Raw genomic sequence first — 20,654 nt, forward strand, 5'->3', positions numbered from 1 at the left:
AGTTGAGGTCTCTAGCTCACAGGTCTCTATGAGAGTGAGTTGAGGTCTCTGTAGCTCACAGGTCTCTATGAGAGTGAGTGGAGGTCTCTGTAACTCACAGATCTCTATGAGAGTGAGTGGAGGACTCTGTAGCTCACAGGTCTCTATGTGAGTGAGTGACGGTCTCTGTAGCTCACAGGTCTCTATGAGAGTGAGTGGAGGTCTCTGTAACTCACAGATCTCTATGAGAGTGAGTTGAGGTCTCTGTAGCTCACAGATCTCTATGAGAGTGAGTGGAGGTCTCTGCAGCTCACAGGTCTCTATGAGAGTGAGTGAAGGTCTCTGTAGCTCACAGGTCTCTATGAGAGTGAGTGGAGGTCTCTGTAGCTCATAGGTCTCTATGAGAGTGAGTGGAGGTCTCTGTAGCTCACAGGTCTCTATGAGGGTGAGTGGAGGTCTCTGTAGCTCACAGGTCTCTATGAGAGTGAGTGGAGGTCTCTGTAGCTCACAGGTCTCTATGAGAGTGAGTGGAGGTCTCTGTACCTCACAGGTCTCTATGAGAGTGAGTGGAAGTCTCTGTAGCTCACAGGTCTCTATGTGAGTGAGTGGAGGTCTCTGTAACTCACAGATCTCTATGAGAGTGAGTGGAGGTCTCTCTAGCTCACAGATCTCTATGAGAGTGAGTGGAGGTCTCTGTAACTCACAGGTCGCTGAGAGTGAGTGGAGGTCTCTGTAGCTCACAGGTCTCTATGAGAGTGAGTGGAGGTCTCTATAGCTCACAGGTCTCTATGAGAGTGAGTGGAGGTCTCTGTAGCTCACAGGTCTCTATGAGAGTGAGTGGAGGTTTCTGTAGCTCACATATCTATATGTGAGTGAGTGGAGGTTTCTGTAACTCACAGATCTCTATGAGAGTGAGTGGAGGTCTCTAGCTCACAGGTTTCTATGAGGGTGAGTGGAGGTCTCTCTAGCTCACAGATCTCTATGAGAGTGAGTGGAGGTCTCTGTGCTCACAGGTCTCTATGAGAGTGAGTGGAGGTCTCTCTAGCTCACAGATCTCTATGAGAGTGAGTGGAGGTCTCTGTAGCTCACAGGTCTCTATGTGAGTGAGTGGCGGTCTCTGTCGCTCACAGGTCTCTATGAGAGTGAGTGGAGGTCTCTGTAGCTCACAGGTCTCTATGAGAGTGAGTGGAGGTCTCTAGCTCACAGGTCTCTATGAGAGTGAGTGGAGGTCTCTCTAGCTCACAGATCTCTATGAGAGTGAGTGGAGGTCTCTGTAGCTCACAGGTCTCTATGTGAGTGAGTGGCGGTCTCTGTCGCTCACAGGTCTCTATGAGAGTGAGTGGAGGTCTCTGTAGCTCACAGGTCTCTATGAGAGTGAGTGGAGGTCTCTGTACCTCACAGGTCTCTATGAGAGTGAGTGGAGGTCTCTGTAGCTCACAGGTCTCTATGTGAGTGAGTGGCGGTCTCTGTAGCTCACAGATCTGTACAGGGCCACAGCAGCTGCAGTGTGAATGTCCTAGCGAATGGATCCCCGCGGTTATTGGTTGGTTCACAGGGGCACAGTGACTTGTTTCTTGTTGCTATCATCCATCACTTGTCCTGCCCTACGCACAACTGTCAAAACTCCATTTAACAAACGTTGAATGTTTTGAGACTGCTGAAAATAACGAGTTGAACATACGTAAAATGAGAACGCCGAGGGAGCGTCCAAAGACGTCCGATGTGCAGTTTGGAACGTGCGAAAAAAAAGCCGCGGTAAACTAGAGTTATTACCGCGCTGTAATTAAATTAAAATATACGCGACCAGCGCCTGTAGACTCGTAGTTTTTACGCGCTGTGATGAAGGGCCGTTGCTAGCTATCACGATAGGTCGCCCGATGAATAATTTGTTTTTTTCTGTTTGGGCCCTCTATGTTGTTGACCGGCGTGGTGTTTTGTACATTGTACTCTCTCTAGCGCATGGCAAGTTTGTGGAACTCGCGCGTCCAATTTGAAGTCTGCGAGGCATGCGATCACTTTGGGAGTCGCGCGACTGATACTGCCCAGTCCCGCCGGAGAGCGAGAGGATTCGGATGCAGTTGGCTCGCGATACGGTGGCTCCATTGTCTGGTTCGCGTTGGTCGCAGTCGCACCGTGTGGGTTGTAACAATAGTTTTTTACCCTTTCTGGCAACAAAACAGGAGGTGTTAAGATGGTTAAGCACGAAATAGAAACCTTTTGAAAGGATCTTCTTGGTTCTTTCGGTAAAGTCACGTAGAAGGGAAACAATAAAATAATAAATAAATAAATAGATAGCTTCGCACCGCGGCGCTTTGTGGCGAACATGAAAACAAAACGCGATCTGACAATAGAAGCGTTGTCTTTGAAACTGGTTGGCCTGCACCAGAGACGGCGGCCTTCTTTAGAGCCTTATCTCACCGCCAGTGTCCGACCGGAGAACAATGCCAACAGGTGAACGGCGCAAAGCAAAAAAAAGAAGGTCCCATGTCACGTGCGGTTTGTCTTTAATGTCCCGCTTGTGTCGGGCGGATGAGTGTGTGCAGCGACCAGTTTGCTCCTCTGAAGCGGTTGATGGAGCCCACCGTAAGTTTTCTTGGCAGATCAAATCCGTGCAGAGCAATGGTGGTGGTGGTGTGGGGGGGGGAGTTTCGATGCATTTTTGTAAATTGTACTGTGCGTGCTACTGTTAGCCGCGTGTATATATATCTAGACACGTGTATGTATATATATACATACACGTGTCTATATATCTAGACACGTGTATGTATACATTTCCACACGGTAGGCCACTTTGTTGAGCTCTCATTTGCGGCGAGGTCGCTTCTGAAAAATAAGTTAATAGCTTTAGTGGGCTTTGCAGAGTAATTTTTTTTTAAAGTTTAGTTTTTATTTGTATTTTTCTCAGTGATTCGCTTAACTTTCCTATCCTTTGCATCGCTACCGTGTTATTGTACTGTTTGTTGTTGTGACGGTCTGACCCACCCATACTGGACATCTGTTAAAAAGAGCTTCGTAGCTCATCGGATTCCTCCAGTGTCAATAAAAATTCTGACCTACATCGGCCGCAGCAGCTGCTCACCCCCCCCACACCCCCCTGCCCCGCTACGCAGGCAGCGAGAAAAAAGAAAATCCGAGGAACCGAAGGTTGAGCAAAGTTTTACGCGAGTTGGTCGGGTGGCTCGGAGGTCGGAGGTCAGAGCGCCGAGTTGGCACCGCTTCGAATTCAGGTTTCAGTCGTCCGTGATTATCCCGTTACCCTTTCCGAGATGCCTGCAAGTTGCAGGGTTTGCCGAATCTCGGAACGCGCGAGCGTTTCAGCGTTCATTTTATTCAGAGAAGCCTAGCGCCGCCGTTTCTTTGAAAGACGTTGTACTCACCGCAGACAACCGTAGCGACACGACCGCACTCTATGATAGTTGGCGCACGGCCTTTTACTTCCGATTCCGTTCCGATGACGAACATGAATGGACTAGCACAGAGACCCAAGGTATCACATAGACCGAGTCCACTCGCGTCATCGGAATGGAATCGGAAGACAGACTGAAGAACGTCCACGTACACGTACGTTAGGGAAAGGGTTCAACCGGGTTCTCGTGTGTAGCGAGTTGATGGTCTCGGCCCGCTCGCCGATGACTCGCGTAGGGGCACGTCACAGACTTAGAGACGAATGGACTCGCACAGAGATCCGTAGACTCGCACAGGGAACCCAAAGCTATCGCGTAGACTGAGTTGTGATTAAATTGGGGTTCGTCGTGCGGTCACCGGTGACCGCACGACGAACCCCAACGCGTGAATTTGGGCTCTGCGCTTAATTTGCCAAAGTCCAGCTCCTGAGAATTGCACATATCAGTGCTGCCGTCTCGTGGCAAACATTACTCGCTTGCGGCAGGGCAGGTGGAAAACTCCCGCCACGTTTCTGCGTGGACCAGGGGCCACTTGCAATGGACCTCGGAGGCAGCTCTGTGACATCCACTTTGGCGGGCCGTTCTCGAACGCCGGGGGGCGTTTGCGCTACTCTGCGAGAGCTCCGAGTGGATTCGCCATCCCGTGGCGCGACAGCGGTCTCACACAATCTCGATACGACTTGGGGGACACTTCGCTGATCTTTGATTTTTGACGTAAAACAAGTGGCGAAAAAATTAAGACTTAGGCTTTAGCCTTCCTGGCAATGAAACAGGGGGTGTTAAGATGTTCAAACACCCAATAGATACACCTATTGCAAGCCATCAAGTTTGCATTAACCACACATACTTTGTGGCAAAACATGCAAACATACCATGTTGTGATAATGTATAATTGTCTTGGAACTGATTGGCCTACACCAGAGACGGCAGGCTTATTTAATGGCCTAGTCTCACCACCATCGTGAGTCCAAAGAACTCCAAAAGGTGGACAGTGCAAAGGCACTGCAGTGTCCAGAGTATTCATTATCTCGGGTTGAGCAGCCATATCAATGGGACCTTTTTGCCAGTATCAAAATAATGAAAAAGGTCAGAATAGGCTTCACCCTTTCCGACAGTAAAACAGAAGGTGGTTAAGATGTTCAAACATCCCAATAGATGCAACCTATTGCAAGGCATACCATCTGAATTAAACAATCCTGTGGCAATACGTGCAAACACACATGCTCTGATAATACTGCCAGAGAGGGGGTTAAAGCCAATTAATATTTTTTTCTCACGTAATTTTTTTTTATCCTGGCCCAAAAAAGCGTCGCGTAGAGAAAAGCGAGCGACGTTGCCCTGCCCCCCTCCCCCCCCGCGCTGGCGTCTTCTTTCGTACGGCTGCCCGATGTGGACGCTGAGACGGCGACTAGAACCTCGCGTTCCGGTGGTCGAGCGCAGACAACGGCGTCAGGGGTAGCGGAGTTGCGTATCGTCGCCACGGTGATGTCTCTCCATCCTGTTCGTGGATCCCCCCCCCCCCTGGCAGGGGGCGGAGCCAGGATTTTCAGGCCGGGGTGACGTTCAACAAATGTTAATTTCAAGAATGCTTAAGAGAGAGTCGGGCTGTTGAACTCAGACGCCATCGGTTTGGCGACACGCTCTGACGATGCAGTTGGCACGGAGTCCTCCAGACCGAGTGTCGTACACTTACACGCAGAATGTCACCCCTGTCACCCCCCCCCCCCTGGCTCCGCCCCTGCCCCCCGGGGCATTACGTCGTTACGCGCTGTACCACGGTGTCTGTCCTGGATGACCCACAGACTCGAACGACTGCAGTGCGGCTCCCCCCCGCCCCCCACAACCCCCCCCCCCGCCGCCACCGTCACGTGACTCCACGTTTCCCGACTTGCCAGCCGGCGCCTGCTGCCACCGGCGACAAAGACCCCCAAGCCTGCCGCCGTCCCGTCGCGAGCCGGCCTGCCGTTGGCGGGGGACGCTGCTGCCTGCGTGCCTGGCCGCCAGCGTTCTGTTGTTTATTGTTATAGCGACCGGGCGCGTACGAGCGCGAATTAGCATTCCAGCGGAAGGGGCGTGACTGCGGTGAAGGGCGGCTCAATGTCGGCTGTGGATTGAAGCAGGGCCGGAAGGGCGGCGGGCGGGGCGGGGGGGTGGTTCGTTATTTTTTTGTTCGTTCGTTCGTTCAAGGGGCTCCGCGGCACGCTTTGTCCCCGCGCGTCCTCGCTCACCGTGATCCCGCGCCCGCGGGACCAGGGTTGGGCTGCCCTTGCTGGCGCTGATTGGCAGGGCGTTCGGTGTCTGATAATTTAAAGGATTTCTGTCCCCATTCCCACCCACCCACCCCACCCACCCACCCACCCCCTCCCCACCTTTTGTTCTGGGATTCAGCGGTGAAGGGGACCCCACCCTGCAACTTGCACGGAGCGGGTGGATAAATCAATAACGTCACCATTGGCGCGGTTGGCCACGTGCGGCGCAAGAGAAGGCCGACGTAGATACTCGCACCTCCGATTAGCCACGGTTGGCTCAACGCGGCGCGAAAGAAGTTCAACACGCTTGCACACATTAAAGAGCCGCAGATTGCCGACCCCTGATCTAGCGGAGGTCCAACGCTACACGGACAATTTAGGAATTGGACCACCAGCAGAGTTTATATTGGCGCCACCACTCCCACACCACACTCCTCCCCCCCCCACTCCCTTCCCACATGGCCCACACGTGTGAAATTCCAATTCCCGAAAGAGGAATGTGTGTGCGAGCGTGTGTGAAAACAGGTGCGGATGCACCGTCCCTTCCGTGACGGCGTGCTTCTGAGCGAGGGGTAATGTGGGGGTGGTGGCTGTGGGTGTCGTGGGGGTCCCGACACCCCCTCCCTCGCTCCCTCCCTCAACCAACACGTCCATAACAGAGGTTTTTGGGTTAGATCATGTGAATGCAAATGTGTTGTTAAACCCGTTGTGAAACGACGCATTTATATTTACGTGATATAACCCAAAAAAATGTCTAGTTACGCCGAAAGAGACCCCCCCCCCCGTTCCCCCCACGACACTTTGGTGGACGAAAAAAAAAGCTGCCGTTGCTGAGTCTGCGCGTTTCTCCCTTCCGCCAGGCGACGTATTCGCCGATTGCCCTGCGACCGCAGCGACGCACGGACGGTCGACAGCCAACAGTTGCGTAGATTTCATCACCCTAAATTTCCCAAACCCTTTGTGTAGTCTACTCAGGAACCCCCCCCCCCCCCTCTTGCCCCCCACCCCAGTCCTCCACGGCCCCCACTGCCCCCTCCCACCGGCTTCCAGCAGAGAATTCCGGCCTTGGCGCAGGCTCATCGCAACTAGTTTCGGAAAGCGGCCCGCGACACCCTTGCCGCCACCTTCCTCAGCGGCTTGAGCCAACGGCCCTTCCTTGTCCCGCCGGCCTCGGGAGCTACCGCAGGCCTCGGGAGCTACCGCAGGCCTACGGGCCAGTCGTCGTGAAGCCAAGAGCAAAGGGATGAGGTGCAGGGGTGCAGCCCCTGCAAGCGCTTGCGGCCCACGGCGCCTCCCCCGCCAGAGAGGAGGGGGGGGGGGAGCCCTTTGGGAGGCCTTCGGGACGCCGTCTGGGGGCACGGTATTTTGACCGGCTCTTGCCCGGTGGCCGAGACCGTCTTGGAAGAGGCGGCGGGGGAGTTGCCAACGCTTCACCCCGCCACCACACGCGACCAGCCGATCGACGGCTGGGGTGGGCAAAAAGGCCGTTGGAGGTGGTCGGTGTTGATTTAAGACAATCGCCCCCGTTGCTTCAACTGTCTTGCCCGGGGGGTCAAATTGAACCGGCGACCTCTGCGCTGACGACATTGTGAGACGCCCAGCGTGTCTCTCAGCGCTTTGGCCGATCGCCATTTCCTGCTTCTGTAGCGGTCAGAAGGCGCAGCGCACTCCATCACGGAATGCGTGCCCATAAATGACCACACCGGGGGACAGCTAAACAGCCGTGCCGTGGGCGGCTTAATTGCGTTGAGGTCCTTTGACGTACAGCGCAGTGTCGCCAGAATGCGAAATAACTCGCTGAAATGCGGTATTGACCGCCGTGTAAATTTTAATATGCCAGGGCTAGGGAAAATATGGTTTATGGGGCAGATCGCAGGCAAGGGCAATTTCGTTTTTTTACGACTGCAGCAGCTACTGCTGCTGGTGGTGCTGGTGATTGTCCGATATCGCGTCTGCTGACAGGGACCCGTGAATTCTGGTGACGTTGTGCGTCGTGTGTTTCTACTTTCAACAGTGCCCATGCTTTAAAAAAAAAAACATATCTCGCCAAACAAGGGTACGAAACATTGCGTCTGCGGTCGGGAGGTTTTATGCAGCGATAAATCAAAAATCGGCGAGCGACCCCTTTTTTACGGAACGGTTATTTTTAAACTGATTTTGGGGGAAAACCACAATTGTGGTAATTGTAAAATAACAGAAAATAAAATTGCAAAAACTGGAGGCGCCGCTGCTGCAGCCACGACAGTGGTGCATTGGTTATGGCAGCGTGCTGGACTTGCAAGCCAGAGAGGGCGTGGGTTCGATTCCATCTCTGCGCACGGCAGTTGAAACGCCGTTGCAAGTTTCCTTTGCAGTCCACCACCGCCTCTGTCCACCCGGAATCAGGATCTGTATTTTTACAGGAGGAGGAATCCGATGAGCTATAAAGCTCTTTCACAGATGTCCAGTAGGGGCACGGGGTCAGAACGTTACAACAACGAACAGTACCAACACACGATAGGAATACAATGTATAGGAAAAGTGAACAAAATCACTTTAACAAAAAAATATATCCAAATAAAACTCAATTATTTTTTACCTTACCAGGTAAAGCCGACTGAGCTATTAACTTTATTTTCCAGAAGTGACCTGGCCACAAACGATAGCTCAACAGAGTGGCTTGTCGCGTGGAACTGTTCAGCTGTTGGTCTAGGATCGGCAGGCTGCGCGAGCTTGGGGGTAAAGTGTGGGTACTCCCACGACAGCCGAGACATTGGCCAGTGTGGAAGAGGAGGCCAAAAACTCTCCTCCAGTGCTGGGGAGCTCTGGCGCGTACCGCCTCTGCCGAGCGCGGAGGCTTTTTTTTGCCCCAGCAGCAGCAGCAGCAGCGGCAGCAACGCGGGGGCGGACAATCGCAGGCCTGCGCTTTTGCCACCTCTCGCAACCGGGCAGACCGATAAGGCTGCGTGGTGGAACCGTGTGCCAGTCGGAGTGCTGCGGGTGAACTGCTTCCCATACATGGGTAACTGCCCCTTACGGGACTTTGCCCATATTTGGGCTTCTGCTGGGCTACGTTTCCTAAAGGGGCGGTTGGCTTTTGGAGCGCGAGCGGCGCGCTCGTGCTCGTCTGTGCGCGCGAAGCCTGCCGAGCGATGGTGTCCCAGTTAGCGCGCGCGGCCACCCGAGGTCCGGTTCGCACTCGCGGCCACCAGCACCGGCGACGGTCATCTGGACCGGTCCTGGGCCTCCCCCTAGGTCGACTCGGCCTCAAATGAGCACCGGGTGCGGTGCGTGAACATGGCCACGCGGGGACGACAAGGGTGGGTCGGACGCGGTGCTGGCCCCACCCCACCCCCTCGTGTGCCGTGCCATCTTTCGTAGGCGCTTCTCGCTAACAGAACTTGCCCCAAAAAAGGCTATACGGGGGGTGGGGGGGGGGGCTCTTTGTCTTGTGTAGTCTGCCCCCCCCCCCCCCCCCCCCGCGCGCGAGGACTGTACGCTGTTGTTGTTGGCTGCGGTGGTAGATTCAGTCAGCATTTTCAGTCGGCATTTTTTCTTGTACTATTCGGACCAAGAGCTTCCCTACAGTCGAGACGGACAAGCGGCATTAGCCCGGTGGGCGAAGCGTGCGCGCAGGCTGGAAACGAGGCTAAATAATACCACCGGCGAATGCTGATTTAGTGTCGGTCGGAGTTTCGGTCGAAACGAAGATCAACTGTGGAGTCTTTTGGTGGTGGCTTTCATTCGGTCACTTTCTTAGTCTGGTCAACCAATGCAGTCCAGAGCTTCGTCGGAGACATTTAACCTGGTAGACGTGCCAACGTTTAACCAACGTCGGAATGTGGTTTGAAACGTTGGGCCCATTTTTGAATGTGGGATTAAATGGTTTGCCCAACGTTTTATGCTCACTGGGCAGTTATTAAATGTTGATGTGAGGGGGGTGTCCAATATTTCACACCCCCCATTATAAGCAAAATATCTTCACCCCCCATCATATAAATGTGGAATTTCCACCACCAGCTCAGGATGGCTGTAAACGCGAGATAAGCACCAATCCCTCGATCCTCATTCGTGCGGCAGGAAATGACTTTTTGTGCCTTTTGTTTCGGTATGCCGAACTCTTATCTGCGGTCCTATTATCCACAACTCCTCTTATCCGCAATTATATCCGCAATTATATTGCGGATAAGGGGAGTTGCGCGGCAAATTCATCCCATTATCCCGGGGGAGGGGATATCCGGAAATTTTTGCCCTGTGGATGAACGGAGTAAAAATTGCAGATCATAGGATGAGCCACAATATCGCTCCCCCATGTCACCGCGGATAAGAGTATCCCACACAACACACATGTTCAGTACAGCCCGACTTATGAACATCCGCATTTCCGAACGGGCTTCCATAAGATATTTATTTTTTAACCATCCGACTTGCGAACCTAGCCTCAGAACTATTTACTGCGTTGCGTGCAAATGTACGACGTATCTTATTATTTACGAGTTTCACAATGCTTCCCTTTTTTTGTTGAGCCCTCGCACATTTTATAGCAGGCAGTCCGTGGATTTACCGTATGTCGATTTAAATGCAGCACATTATTTTGTTCCGACTTACGAACGGCTCTCGGGAACGGAACCCGTTCGTAAGTCGGGGACTCTCTGTGCACTGAGGTCGTTGATGTTCCGTAAATCCGGGTTGTGGCTCCGGGCCCTGGCTACCGCGTGTTTGACTTACGACCTGCCCGCTCGCTCGCTCGCTCTTCCACCAGATCAAGAAGCAGCAGCAGGACGTGCTGGGCTTCCTGCAGGTGAACAAGATCGAGTTTGAGGAGTGCGACATAGTCGTGAGCGACGAGAACAAGCGCTACATGCGCGAGCACGTGCCGCGCGACCACTGCCCCACCAGCGGCGTGCCGCTGCCTCCGCAGATCTTCAACGGCGAGTCCTACCTCGGGGTGAGCGCGTGTGTGCGTGTGCGCGTATCCAGAATCTGGACACGTTCGCATCGGTGAGCTCCTCCGGCAAGCAAGGTTGCATTGGCCGGGTCGTGTAGCCCGCATGCCCAGCCACCGGATGCCCAAGCAGCTTCTGTTTGGCTGGATAGAGGGGGCTAAACGGGCACGACACGGGCTGGAGAAGAGATGGACTTATGCGGTACGGGAAAATATGGAGCGGAGTCGACTTGCCGATCACTGATACCAGCGGTGTCAAGATCGGCCTCTGCGGAGGAGGCTCGTGAAAGATGCTCCTGGGCAGTTGGAGGCAGTCGCCCTCCAACAACAACGGAGGGTGGAGGAGCGACGCTCACAACAACGAGCGGAGCGCCGGGTGGCTAAAGCACAGCAAGTTGGCACAGTAGGGGGCACAGGTGGTGCATCAGCCAGTCATCTCAGTCATCTCCGTCAGTCGACCCGTGGCACCTGGGTCTGCCCCGTGACCTCCTGCCAGCGGGCGTTCGACACTTCACGTGGCCTCAAGGTGCACATGGCCTGGCACAAGCGTCGTGGTGATGTCACCGCCACTTAGTGGCGAATGGCGGTTGTTGTTGTTGAGTAGGTGGGTGGGTGAGTAGGTGGATGGATGGGTGAGTGGGCGGGTGAGTGGGTGGATGGGTGGGTGAGTGGGAGGGTGAGTAGGTGGACGGATGGGTGAGTGGGTGGGTGGCTGTGCACTTGGCGGCCACTTGTAAACCCAGCACTGCGGACGCAGCAGCGAGGGGTTGGTGGATCGCCGCATGGATGTTGCGAAACTGCCTTCCCGTGAGTGTCGAGAACGAGCCCCTTTTTACCGTGTCTCTGCCAGGAGAAGGCGGTACAGCAGGAACGTGGACTACTACACCCGTGTTCTGTCTGTACGGGGATCGAGTGTTTCCCCCTCGCACACTGCGTGGGTTTTCTCCGGGTGCTCCGGGTCTCCTCCCACGTGTACAAATTGTCCGATTAACACCTCAATATGTAGAGGGTCGCTGCTGCTGCTGCCTTCCCACTCCCCATCTGTGGTTCCTCCACGCGTCTCTCCCGAGTCTCTGTCTGGATACTCTGCGACGACGACGGCTAACGGCGCAGCGTAAACGCGACAGACATTATAATAGCAACCATTTCTTATTATTATTATTATTGTAACGAGCGAGCGGAAGACTGGGCGCGGTTCTGCTTCGGACGTTATAAATCAAAACAAAACAAACAGACCCCCCCCGCCAGGGCTCCAGGCTGTTGTGTGCTTTCCCGTTCGTCCCCCCACCACCACCACCCCCCCACCACTCCCCCCCCCACCACCCCCCCAACACCTCTCGAGAGATTTGCTCCGGCGCTGTCCGTTTCAGGACTACGAGTCGTTCTTCGACGCCAAGGAGAACAACGCCGTGTTCACGTTCCTCGGCCTCACTCCCCCGCCCGGTTCAAAGGTCAGCGAGCGTGCGGGCACACAAACCAAACCCGCACCACCGCCACCGCGCGAGTCGTCGTCCTCCTCATTCTCGTCGTCGTCCTCATTGTAATCGTCATTGTCGTCGTCGTCATTGTCATCGTCATTGTCGTCGTCATTGTCGCCGTCATTGTCGTCGTCATTGTCGTCGTCATTGTCGCCGTCATTGTCGTCGTCATTGTCGTCGTCATTGTCGTCGTCATTGTCGTCATTGTCGCCGTCATTGTCGCCGTCATTGTCGCCGTCATTGTCGTCGTCATTGTCGTCGTCGTCATTGTCATTGTAATCGTCATTGTCGTCGTCGTCATTGTCATCGTCATTGTCGTCATTGTCGTCATTGTCGTCATCATCGTCATTGTCGTCATCATCGTCATTGTCATCGTCGTCATTGTCATTTTCATCGTCATTGTCATCGTCATTGTCATCGTCATTGTCGTCATTGTCGTCATCGTCGTCATCGTCATCATTGTCGTCGTCGTCATTGTCATCATTGTCGTCATCGTCGTCATTGTCATCATCGTCATTGTCATTGTCGTCAGGTCGCCATTGTCGTCGTCGTCGCCATTGTCGTCGTCATCGTTGTGGTCGTCATCAATTTTGAACGGGCTGTGTTACTCCAAATCTCTCGTGGAGGAGGTGAGCCAGCCAGGTTGGCGGGGGCGGTCAGAGAGCACATCCGGTCCCACTAAGATCTGGGGGTGGGGAGGGGGGGGGGTGCAGGGGGGCGTGGGCATCATCCAGCAGTGGATTGATCTCGGCTGGTGCCGGCGGCGGTGGCGGTGGGTGGTGGTGGTGGTGTTTTTTCAGGAGGCAGAGGCTCTGGCTCGGCAGTAACCGTGGACGGGTCTGGTACCCGCCGGGAGCTGCTTCACATTCCCTCGCGGCTTCCGGCGGAAGATTCCTCGGGGCAATCCTCCGGCATTCCGCACAGAAGAAACCCAGACGGAATTCCTGACGGAACAAGAAAATCCCCACCCTTCTTTTTGATCCTTAGTAAGGATATCGTTGTTTTGTTGTTGTTGTTGTTGCCGTCGTCGTCATTGTCGTCGTCGTCGTTGTTGTTGCAAGTTTACCCGTGCTGATATTTAACGAGCAAATGACAAAACGTTTTGTACGCGCGCACGCGTTCACCTGTAATGCACGCACACACGCGCACACGTGCACGCGCGTGAGCTTCACAGTGCCGATCCACGGTGACGCTCGCACACACTCGGACGCCTGTCACCGCGGCTGCTCCTTCGCCAAGAGACAAAACGCCTCCCGTGTCGCCATACAGAAGATTGAGCAAACCGCTGTTCGCAAGGTAGCGAGTCGCGAGCGCCTCTCGAGGCCGGCACGGCACGCGAGCTGGTGGCATTGTGGCCAGCGCCACGCCCGGCCGCATCAGTCTCCCCACCGCCGCTCGTGTTTACACACCGCACCAAAGTAAGGGATTGACGTAGGGGGGAGGCCCAGGACCGGTTCAGATAATCACCACTGGGGTCAGCCGTGGCCAGAAATCGAACTCGGGATGCCAAGTCCATATCGCAGTGCCCTATCCGTGGAGCTACCACTCCACCCACATGGCCATGCGCAGGACGCTCGTATTGCCTACGCAGACTACTGGGGCAATTCCTGTTAGGGACTACAAAGATAAAAGACAAAGATCCCCCGTGTATAGCCTTCACAGGCGAGTGCTGTTAGCGAATATCATCGATGAAGGCCGGCACGGCACGCGAGGGAGTAGGTGGCCAGCACCACGCCCGGCCGCCTTTGTCTCCTTAGTGACGATGTTTGCACACCGCACCCCAGGTACTCAACGAACCGAGTGGGGAGGCCCAGCGCCGGTTGAGATAATCATCACTCGTGTTGGCCATGAGCGGGAATCGAACTCGTGTCACCGGGTTCGTAGCGCAGCGCGCTAACCACTGCGTCGACCAGGGGTGACATTCAACAAATGTTAATTTCAAGAATGATTAAGAGTCAGGCTGTTGAACTAGACGCCATCGGTTGGCGACACGCTCTGACGATGCAGTTGCATGGAGTCCGCCAGACCGAGTGTCGTACACTTATACGTAGAATGTCACCCCCGTCACCCACCCCTGGCGTCGACACACACACACGCACGCACATTGTGAAATGTTCACCAGTGTCAGTTTAACACGCAGGCTTTCGCGACCAATAACCACCATCGTCAGGCAACAGCCGCATTTGTGTTTCACCGATGCATTGACACTTGTGTTGTTTGTTCAAGGCTGTCGGCGCCATCGGTTAGTCAACGGCGAAGTCGCGAGTCTCGGCAGCCCAGTCCAAATTCGTTCATCAGCCCCCGCACGACCACAGCTATATCCGAGATACGCAACACCAACGCAGCAATGAACGGTGGTGTACAGATACGAGACGAAGATTCCCCCCCCCCCCCCGTATAGCCTTGACATACTGTCGGGCGGGGCACGTGCTGTTAGCGAGCAGCTCCTATGAAGGCCGACACCACGCACCCTCGCCCCCACCGCCTTTGTTTGCCGAGTGGCGATGTTTGCAGATTGCACCAGGTACGCATTGGAGGCCGAGCCAACCCATGGAGGGGGCCCAAGACCGGTTCAGATAATCGTCAATCTCAGATACAGGACTGCGCACGCACGGCTAAAGCAACACGGAGTGAGATGGGGAAGCTCAATGATTTAAAGAGTAAAAAAAAAACATTAAACTGCACCTCGTTTGGTTAAATTCCATTTCCGAGAATTCGGATTGTGTAGTTTGACCGTCATGCCACGGACATTACTCCCGGTGCCAAATCGCGTGGGCGAGTGCTGCCCGCCACTGGGCGAGGAGCAGGGGTCACCTGAAGGGATCTCGGAACTAGTTCTGCGGTGTCCGCTTCCCTGGGCCCGTTCGTCTGATATCGAGTTTGCACTGCCCTGAGAGGAGTTGCTAATGGACGCGGCATCGCGCGACGTGGATGCCGACGGAAGTATTTTGAAGTCCATCCTTTGAGATGCCAATTCTCTCCACGATCTTAATGTCCTGGGCTTCTCCGGTCCTCGCCGATCGATGCCTCCGTTTCGATCTGTAAAACTGCTTCCGTGTAAATTGCAAAGGGGGGGGGGAGGGGGGGCCGGTTTGAGGAGGTTGACCCTGGGGGGGTCACAAATGAAATCCGGTCCACATTTTTGCGCAGGCCGTACGAGTCTCACGGGAGACTCCGAATCCTTGACACGCCGTGCACCACCCCGCCCCCCTCCCCCCCCGGGGCATTGGAACCGTGCGTTGGGGGAACAAAACCGTGCGATGGATCGAAATTCGAGGGGAACCCGGAGTCTCGGCTTAACTCCCAAAAAATATTTGCACAAAAAAAACATTCCACACACTATTAAAGCGAACAGCTGTTAGATGGATTCCTCTTTTGGATGGGGGGGTCGGGAGGTTTGTTTCTTCTTCACAAATTCTCTTTGCTCGTTTGGGTTTTTTTTGGGGGGGGGGGGAGTCCAAATCCCCCCCAAATGAGGTCATTTCCACCTCCTCTCAAGGCCCCCCTCCCTCCCAGACTCCGCTTTAAGCGTTGCGCAGACCGCTCGCTCGCTCTGACCCTGAAGGACCCACCCCAGGATCTGGCTCGCTAACGCCACGTCGTGGTCCCGTGTGGACCTCCAAGACGACTTAATGCGTTCCTTGTGTGTGTGTGTGTACCGTATTATACAATACCCGAGTCTGTGGTTGTTTGATCACGTGAGGAATCGGCGTTTGCCGAGAGGCGTAACGGTTTGGCGAGCTGTGCACAAGTCGTGAATTAAACGTGGCCATAGTGAAATGTTTATGGGTGAGCGTGGGGCGGGGGAGGGCTTTAATGTTTCTGTTACGCTGCCGTTTAAATTTCGCTCTCGTTGGCAATTCGCGAAAACTTGCGAGCACGCGGCTGCAAAAACGACGCCGTGCTGGCAACGCACACAAAGGCGAAGATCCCCCTGCCCCCCTCTTGGGGCAAGTGCTGTTAGCGAGCACCTGAGAAGGCTGGCACGGCACACGACGGGGTGGGTGGCCAACACCACGCCCGGCCGCCTTTGTCTCCCCAGTGGCGATGTTTACTACACACCGCACCAGGTACTCATTTGAGGTTGAGTTGACCTCGGGGAAGCCCAGGACCGGTTCAGATAATCGCCACTGGTGTTGGCCATGAGCGGGAATCGAACTCGGCTTGCCGGGTTCGTAGAACAGTGCGCGAACCACTCCACTACTGCTCACCAACACACGCGCGCACCACGCACCACACACGCACCACACGCGCGCACCACACACGCACCACACACGCACCACACGCGCGCACCACACAGACACGCGCGCGGCATGTGCATACGTTAACTAACAACGTTACGTTTTAAGTACGAAGCAAAGCATATTATTACCAGCGTGGTGATACTCGTAGCGAACGCAGATAAAGCGTCGTGGAAGCAATCGCAAATTCGCCGCGGTTGATGGTAACCACGGCGGTAACCGCCAAACTGAGGCGTCTCGAAATTACAATCCAGAGTCGAGAATTCGGGCAGCGAAAACCTCAACGCAGCGTCTTGAACATCGACTTGGCGAACTTATCATTCCTCGTGTCTCCTATTACTCTTGTTGTTATTCCTGCCCGCTAGACGTTATATCGGTCGTGAGCGGCGTTGTCTTATATTGCCTAACAAATAACTGTGATTTCTGTTTGTGTGCAAGATTAATTTGTGTTGGTATTATTAGTATTACTGTTTGCGTGCAGTCGACTTTGTTCGTGGAGGAAAGGGACTCCAGTAAGAGGAGGATGCAAATCGCTTTGCCCCCAGCTCCGAATATTTCAAGTTCATTTTGTTTGACCCCCAGCTGAGAACCCTGAAAAAGAGACCAGGTTAGCCTGCCTGGTAAGCAGGAGGGGATAGAGGTGATTGTTAATGATCGCTGCGTACGATCCCAATCGAGCAATTTGCGGTGTCATCTTCAGAAGAATTTTTGGCAAATGTGCACCCTGACGCCGGCACATAGCAGCGAGTGCCGCTCACTCCTGCGAATTACGTCTGAGAATCTTTTCCTTTTTTAACATCCAAAAGCGATGGCAAAAGGGGGGAGCGTCATTTTCGGATTGGATGGTTATCACACTCGACTCTGCATACCGAGCGGAGGTCACCGGGGTTCGATCTTCCGACACCGCGGTTGATGAAACAACGGTGCAAGTTTTTTGTCTTCAAATCCTCACCATCCACTGCCCGTGGTCCTCCCGGCAGAGGGTGCCACGGTGGCTAGGAGATGTTAACTACCTCGCCTGGTATACAGGAGGTCGTGGGTTAGATCCCGACCCTGACGCCTGCTGCCGCTGTATATTTGGAGTTTGCGTGCCTCTCTCCCCGTGGTCGCGTGGATTTTTCTCCGGGTCCTCCGCTTTTTTTCCCCCTCCACGTTCAGAATCGACATCACGCGTCGAGATAATTCGGCTGCTAAAATTTCCACGCGAAGACGATGCGCCGCTTCGCTGAGCTATCATTTGTGGCCAGGTCGCTCCCGGGAAAGAGCTACATAGCTCAGTGGGCCTTATCTGGCATAATAATAATAATAACACAAAAATGGGTAACAAAAAATAAAATGTATACAACCCCAGTTGGTCGATTGGCAAGGTCACTTTTGGTGGGATAGCGCGTGGGGCACTACTCCCCACCTCTGTCGAGACCACCAGCTGTGGGAGCGTTGTCCACCCGGCGCGGTGATTGGGGCGGCATGCGCGTGCCAGGGAGCCGTGGCGAATCGGTGCCTTCCTGCTGTTTTGCGAGCAGCGCGCCTTTGTTGTTGTTCGACCTGCTCCCACCTCTTCCAAAGACGCCCTGGCCAGTGCGCAAGGACTGTCCGACGAAGTGCCATCTCGAAGAGGGGGCTTCGTAGAGCTCCCTCTGGTGGTGGAGAGGGCCGCCCCCCCTTCCGCCAGCAGTAGCTTGGAGCAGGTATTTGCAGGGCTGCACCTTTGACCTTTTATGGGGGGGGGGGGGGTTTCAAATATCTAAACTTTTTCTGCGTATGTGGAGTTTGGTGAGGTGGTGTCGTTTATCCCTCGCTAGTTTAGCGCAGGAAGCCGTTGCTTCGTCCACTTGTCCCCCCCCCCCCCCCAATTAGATACACGGTTGGCTACGTACGGTGCGAAAGAAGTTCAACGTGCGCGCTTGGTCTTCCTTCGTCGAAAGCGTGATAGACGTGAGGCGGTCGGAGGAAGTCCGCAGAAACGCTTGGCGGCAACACTCTCTCGTCACTCGCAGGAGAGGGGAAGAAATTATGAACGTATATGGGACGATCGTTTTCGATGGAAAAAGAGCTGTAACATGATAACAAATATTCTTAGTTTTTTCGGTAAAGTCACGTTGAAGAGAAACAACAAAATAATAAAATATATAAAAAACAATAAAAAAATTCTCACGACGTCGTGAGAAAAAACAATAAAAAAATTCTCACGACGTCGTGAGAATTTTTTTATTGTTTTATATATATTTTATTATTTTGTTGTTTCTCTTCAACGTGACTTTACCGAAAAAACTAAGAATATGAATTACTGCAGTCACGAAAGCTTTAAATCAAAATGATAACGAATGTAATGGTAATAGCATCGGAAAGTCAAAGAGTCTCCCACTTAAGTCTGAAAGCTTTCGTGACTGCAGGAATTCGTGTCCTTTGGGGCCTTTCGGTAAATTCACGTAGATGGGTTCAAAGAAAGTAACAAACAAAAAACTCCCGACGTTTCGATCGCAACGCAAGCGGTCGCCTTCGGGGAAGACGAACGCTTGTGTCGCGATCGAAACGTGGTAGTTTTTTTGTTACAGTAAAACCTTGGATTGCGAGTAACTTGGTCTGCGAGTGTTTTGCAAGACGAGCAAAAATTTTAAATAAGTATTAATTTGATAAACGAGCGAGGTTCTTGCAATACGAGCAGTGTACGTATACGCTTTTGTACTGCCGAGCGTCACGTGATCACAACTGATATACGAGTGCATTGATATACGAGTGCTTTGGATTACAAACACGTTTCCGGAACGAATTACGTTCGCAATGCAAGGTTTTACTGTGATTTGCTTTGAACCTATCTACGTGACTTGACGGAAAGACCCCCCCCCAAAAAAATCCTCCCACTTGTTCGCCGTCATTGTCGACGCGTGCCCCGGAACCTTCTCCAGGTGATCACCAGAGCCCCCAGGGAGGCCGGCACGTTTCTCGTGGTGTTGTCGCAAAGTGTTAAAACAACAACAACAACAACAAAATTGACGCGCCCAGTGTATATGTATCGTGAGATTTCGTTTTGGCCGCCCCCACTAGGGCAACGTTCGGACCGCCAAATCCCTACAGCCGTCACTTTCCTCCGTGAAAGCGTCGCGGCGTCGATTCCCAGTGGCCCGTCGCCTTCGCTTAACCGCCTTAATTTTTCGTGCCAATTTGTGTTTTTTTTTAATGCAAAGAAAAAAACCGAAAGACACCCGCTTCCTCCAATGTCAAGATGTCAAGTTTCAATGGCTCGCGCCGGCCACCTTTAACCGCCGCGTAGGGGTTCATCGACAAAAAAAACCTGCCGTGCGCTTTTGCCCAGGAGCCTTGTCGCGACTATCGGCAGCGCATCGGTAGCGAGGAGGGGTTGTTGTTTTTTTGGGCCCTCTCACGCCGTTGCGCCGCGCGGCTCTCCGAGAAAAAAACGTCGCCGGTCCGCGCCGTTCGTGGTCCCGCGCGACGTCTCGCCCGACGTTTCGCACCGCGTCCCTCGTGCGAGGCTTTCCCGCGGTTCCGCGAAGGTGCAGCGCCCGGCACGCGGTCGCGAAACGTCGGGACGGTCACCCCCCCCCGAACGACGTCGCGAGCGGAACGACGAATCCTCCTCATCGTCGACGCGCATTCGCCACGGAGGTGTTCCCCCCCCCCCACACGCATTATTTAAAATTCGTATTCCTGCCGCGGTTTGGTGTGTTGTTGTTTTTGTTATGGTTGTGTATACATTGAATGCACAAACGAGCTTTTTTTTTAGTTTGTCTTATGCTTTTGTACTTTTGTCACGTTGGCGTTTTTATATATATGCAGCGCGATCATAAGCTCTTATCGGTGAAACATGCCGTGTTTTGTGTTTTTTTTATTTCGACGGGGGGAGGGGGAGGAGGGGGAGTTTTGATCCCTTAAAGTATCAAACAAAGAGGAGAAAGTAGAACTCGACAGGTTTTCTTTGAGTTCATTAAATTCCATCCGCGTTGAGCGAACATCGAACCACCCCCTTGCCCCCCTCTGCCTCCCCCCCACCCTCTGCCCCCCCCCTGCCCCCCACATCGAGCACCGGAGAGCGAACCAGTCTCCTCGTTGTTGCCGGAGTGCCTGTACCGAATAAACTTTTTGCCAAGCGGTGTGCACGACGCCTTCGCGGAATCTCATCTCGCGTGGACGTGTCACGGCGACGCATCATTTCAAAGGTCGCTTTGCATCGATTGTAGCCTCGGAAATCTTTTTCATCTGTCCTTGGAGGAATCCGATGAGCTACAAAGCTCTTTTTTCCCCACACGCGGTCCAGTAGGGGGCGGCTCGGAACGTCACGACAACAAACAGTACACAAATACGATCGGAGTGCAAGGTATGGGAAAGGTGAACAAATCACACAAATATACAGAGGTCGTTTT

The 20,654-nt window shown here is 53.8% G+C and overlaps 1 protein-coding gene across 1 annotated transcript in view; it reads left to right on the plus strand.

Annotated features, from left to right (window-relative positions):
- LOC116955468 (adapter SH3BGRL-like) overlaps positions 1-20,388 on the plus strand; it is a 40,963-nt gene extending 20,575 nt beyond the window's left edge. Inside the window, exons 3-5 of the mRNA XM_032976562.2 lie at positions 10,374-10,559; positions 11,927-12,007; positions 12,835-20,388. Coding sequence (XP_032832453.1) covers positions 10,374-10,559; positions 11,927-12,007; positions 12,835-12,861 — 294 coding nt within the window. The 3' untranslated portion in view covers positions 12,862-20,388. The remainder of the gene's footprint in view (positions 1-10,373; positions 10,560-11,926; positions 12,008-12,834) is intronic.
- Positions 20,389-20,654: the final 266 nt, after the last annotated feature.

This window comes from Petromyzon marinus, chromosome 60 (assembly GCF_048934315.1).
Source record: "Petromyzon marinus isolate PM22_M1 ecotype Great Lakes invasive population chromosome 60, UKy_Petmar_22M1.pri1.0, whole genome shotgun sequence".
NCBI classification, from domain to species: Eukaryota; Metazoa; Chordata; class Hyperoartia; order Petromyzontiformes; family Petromyzontidae; genus Petromyzon; species Petromyzon marinus.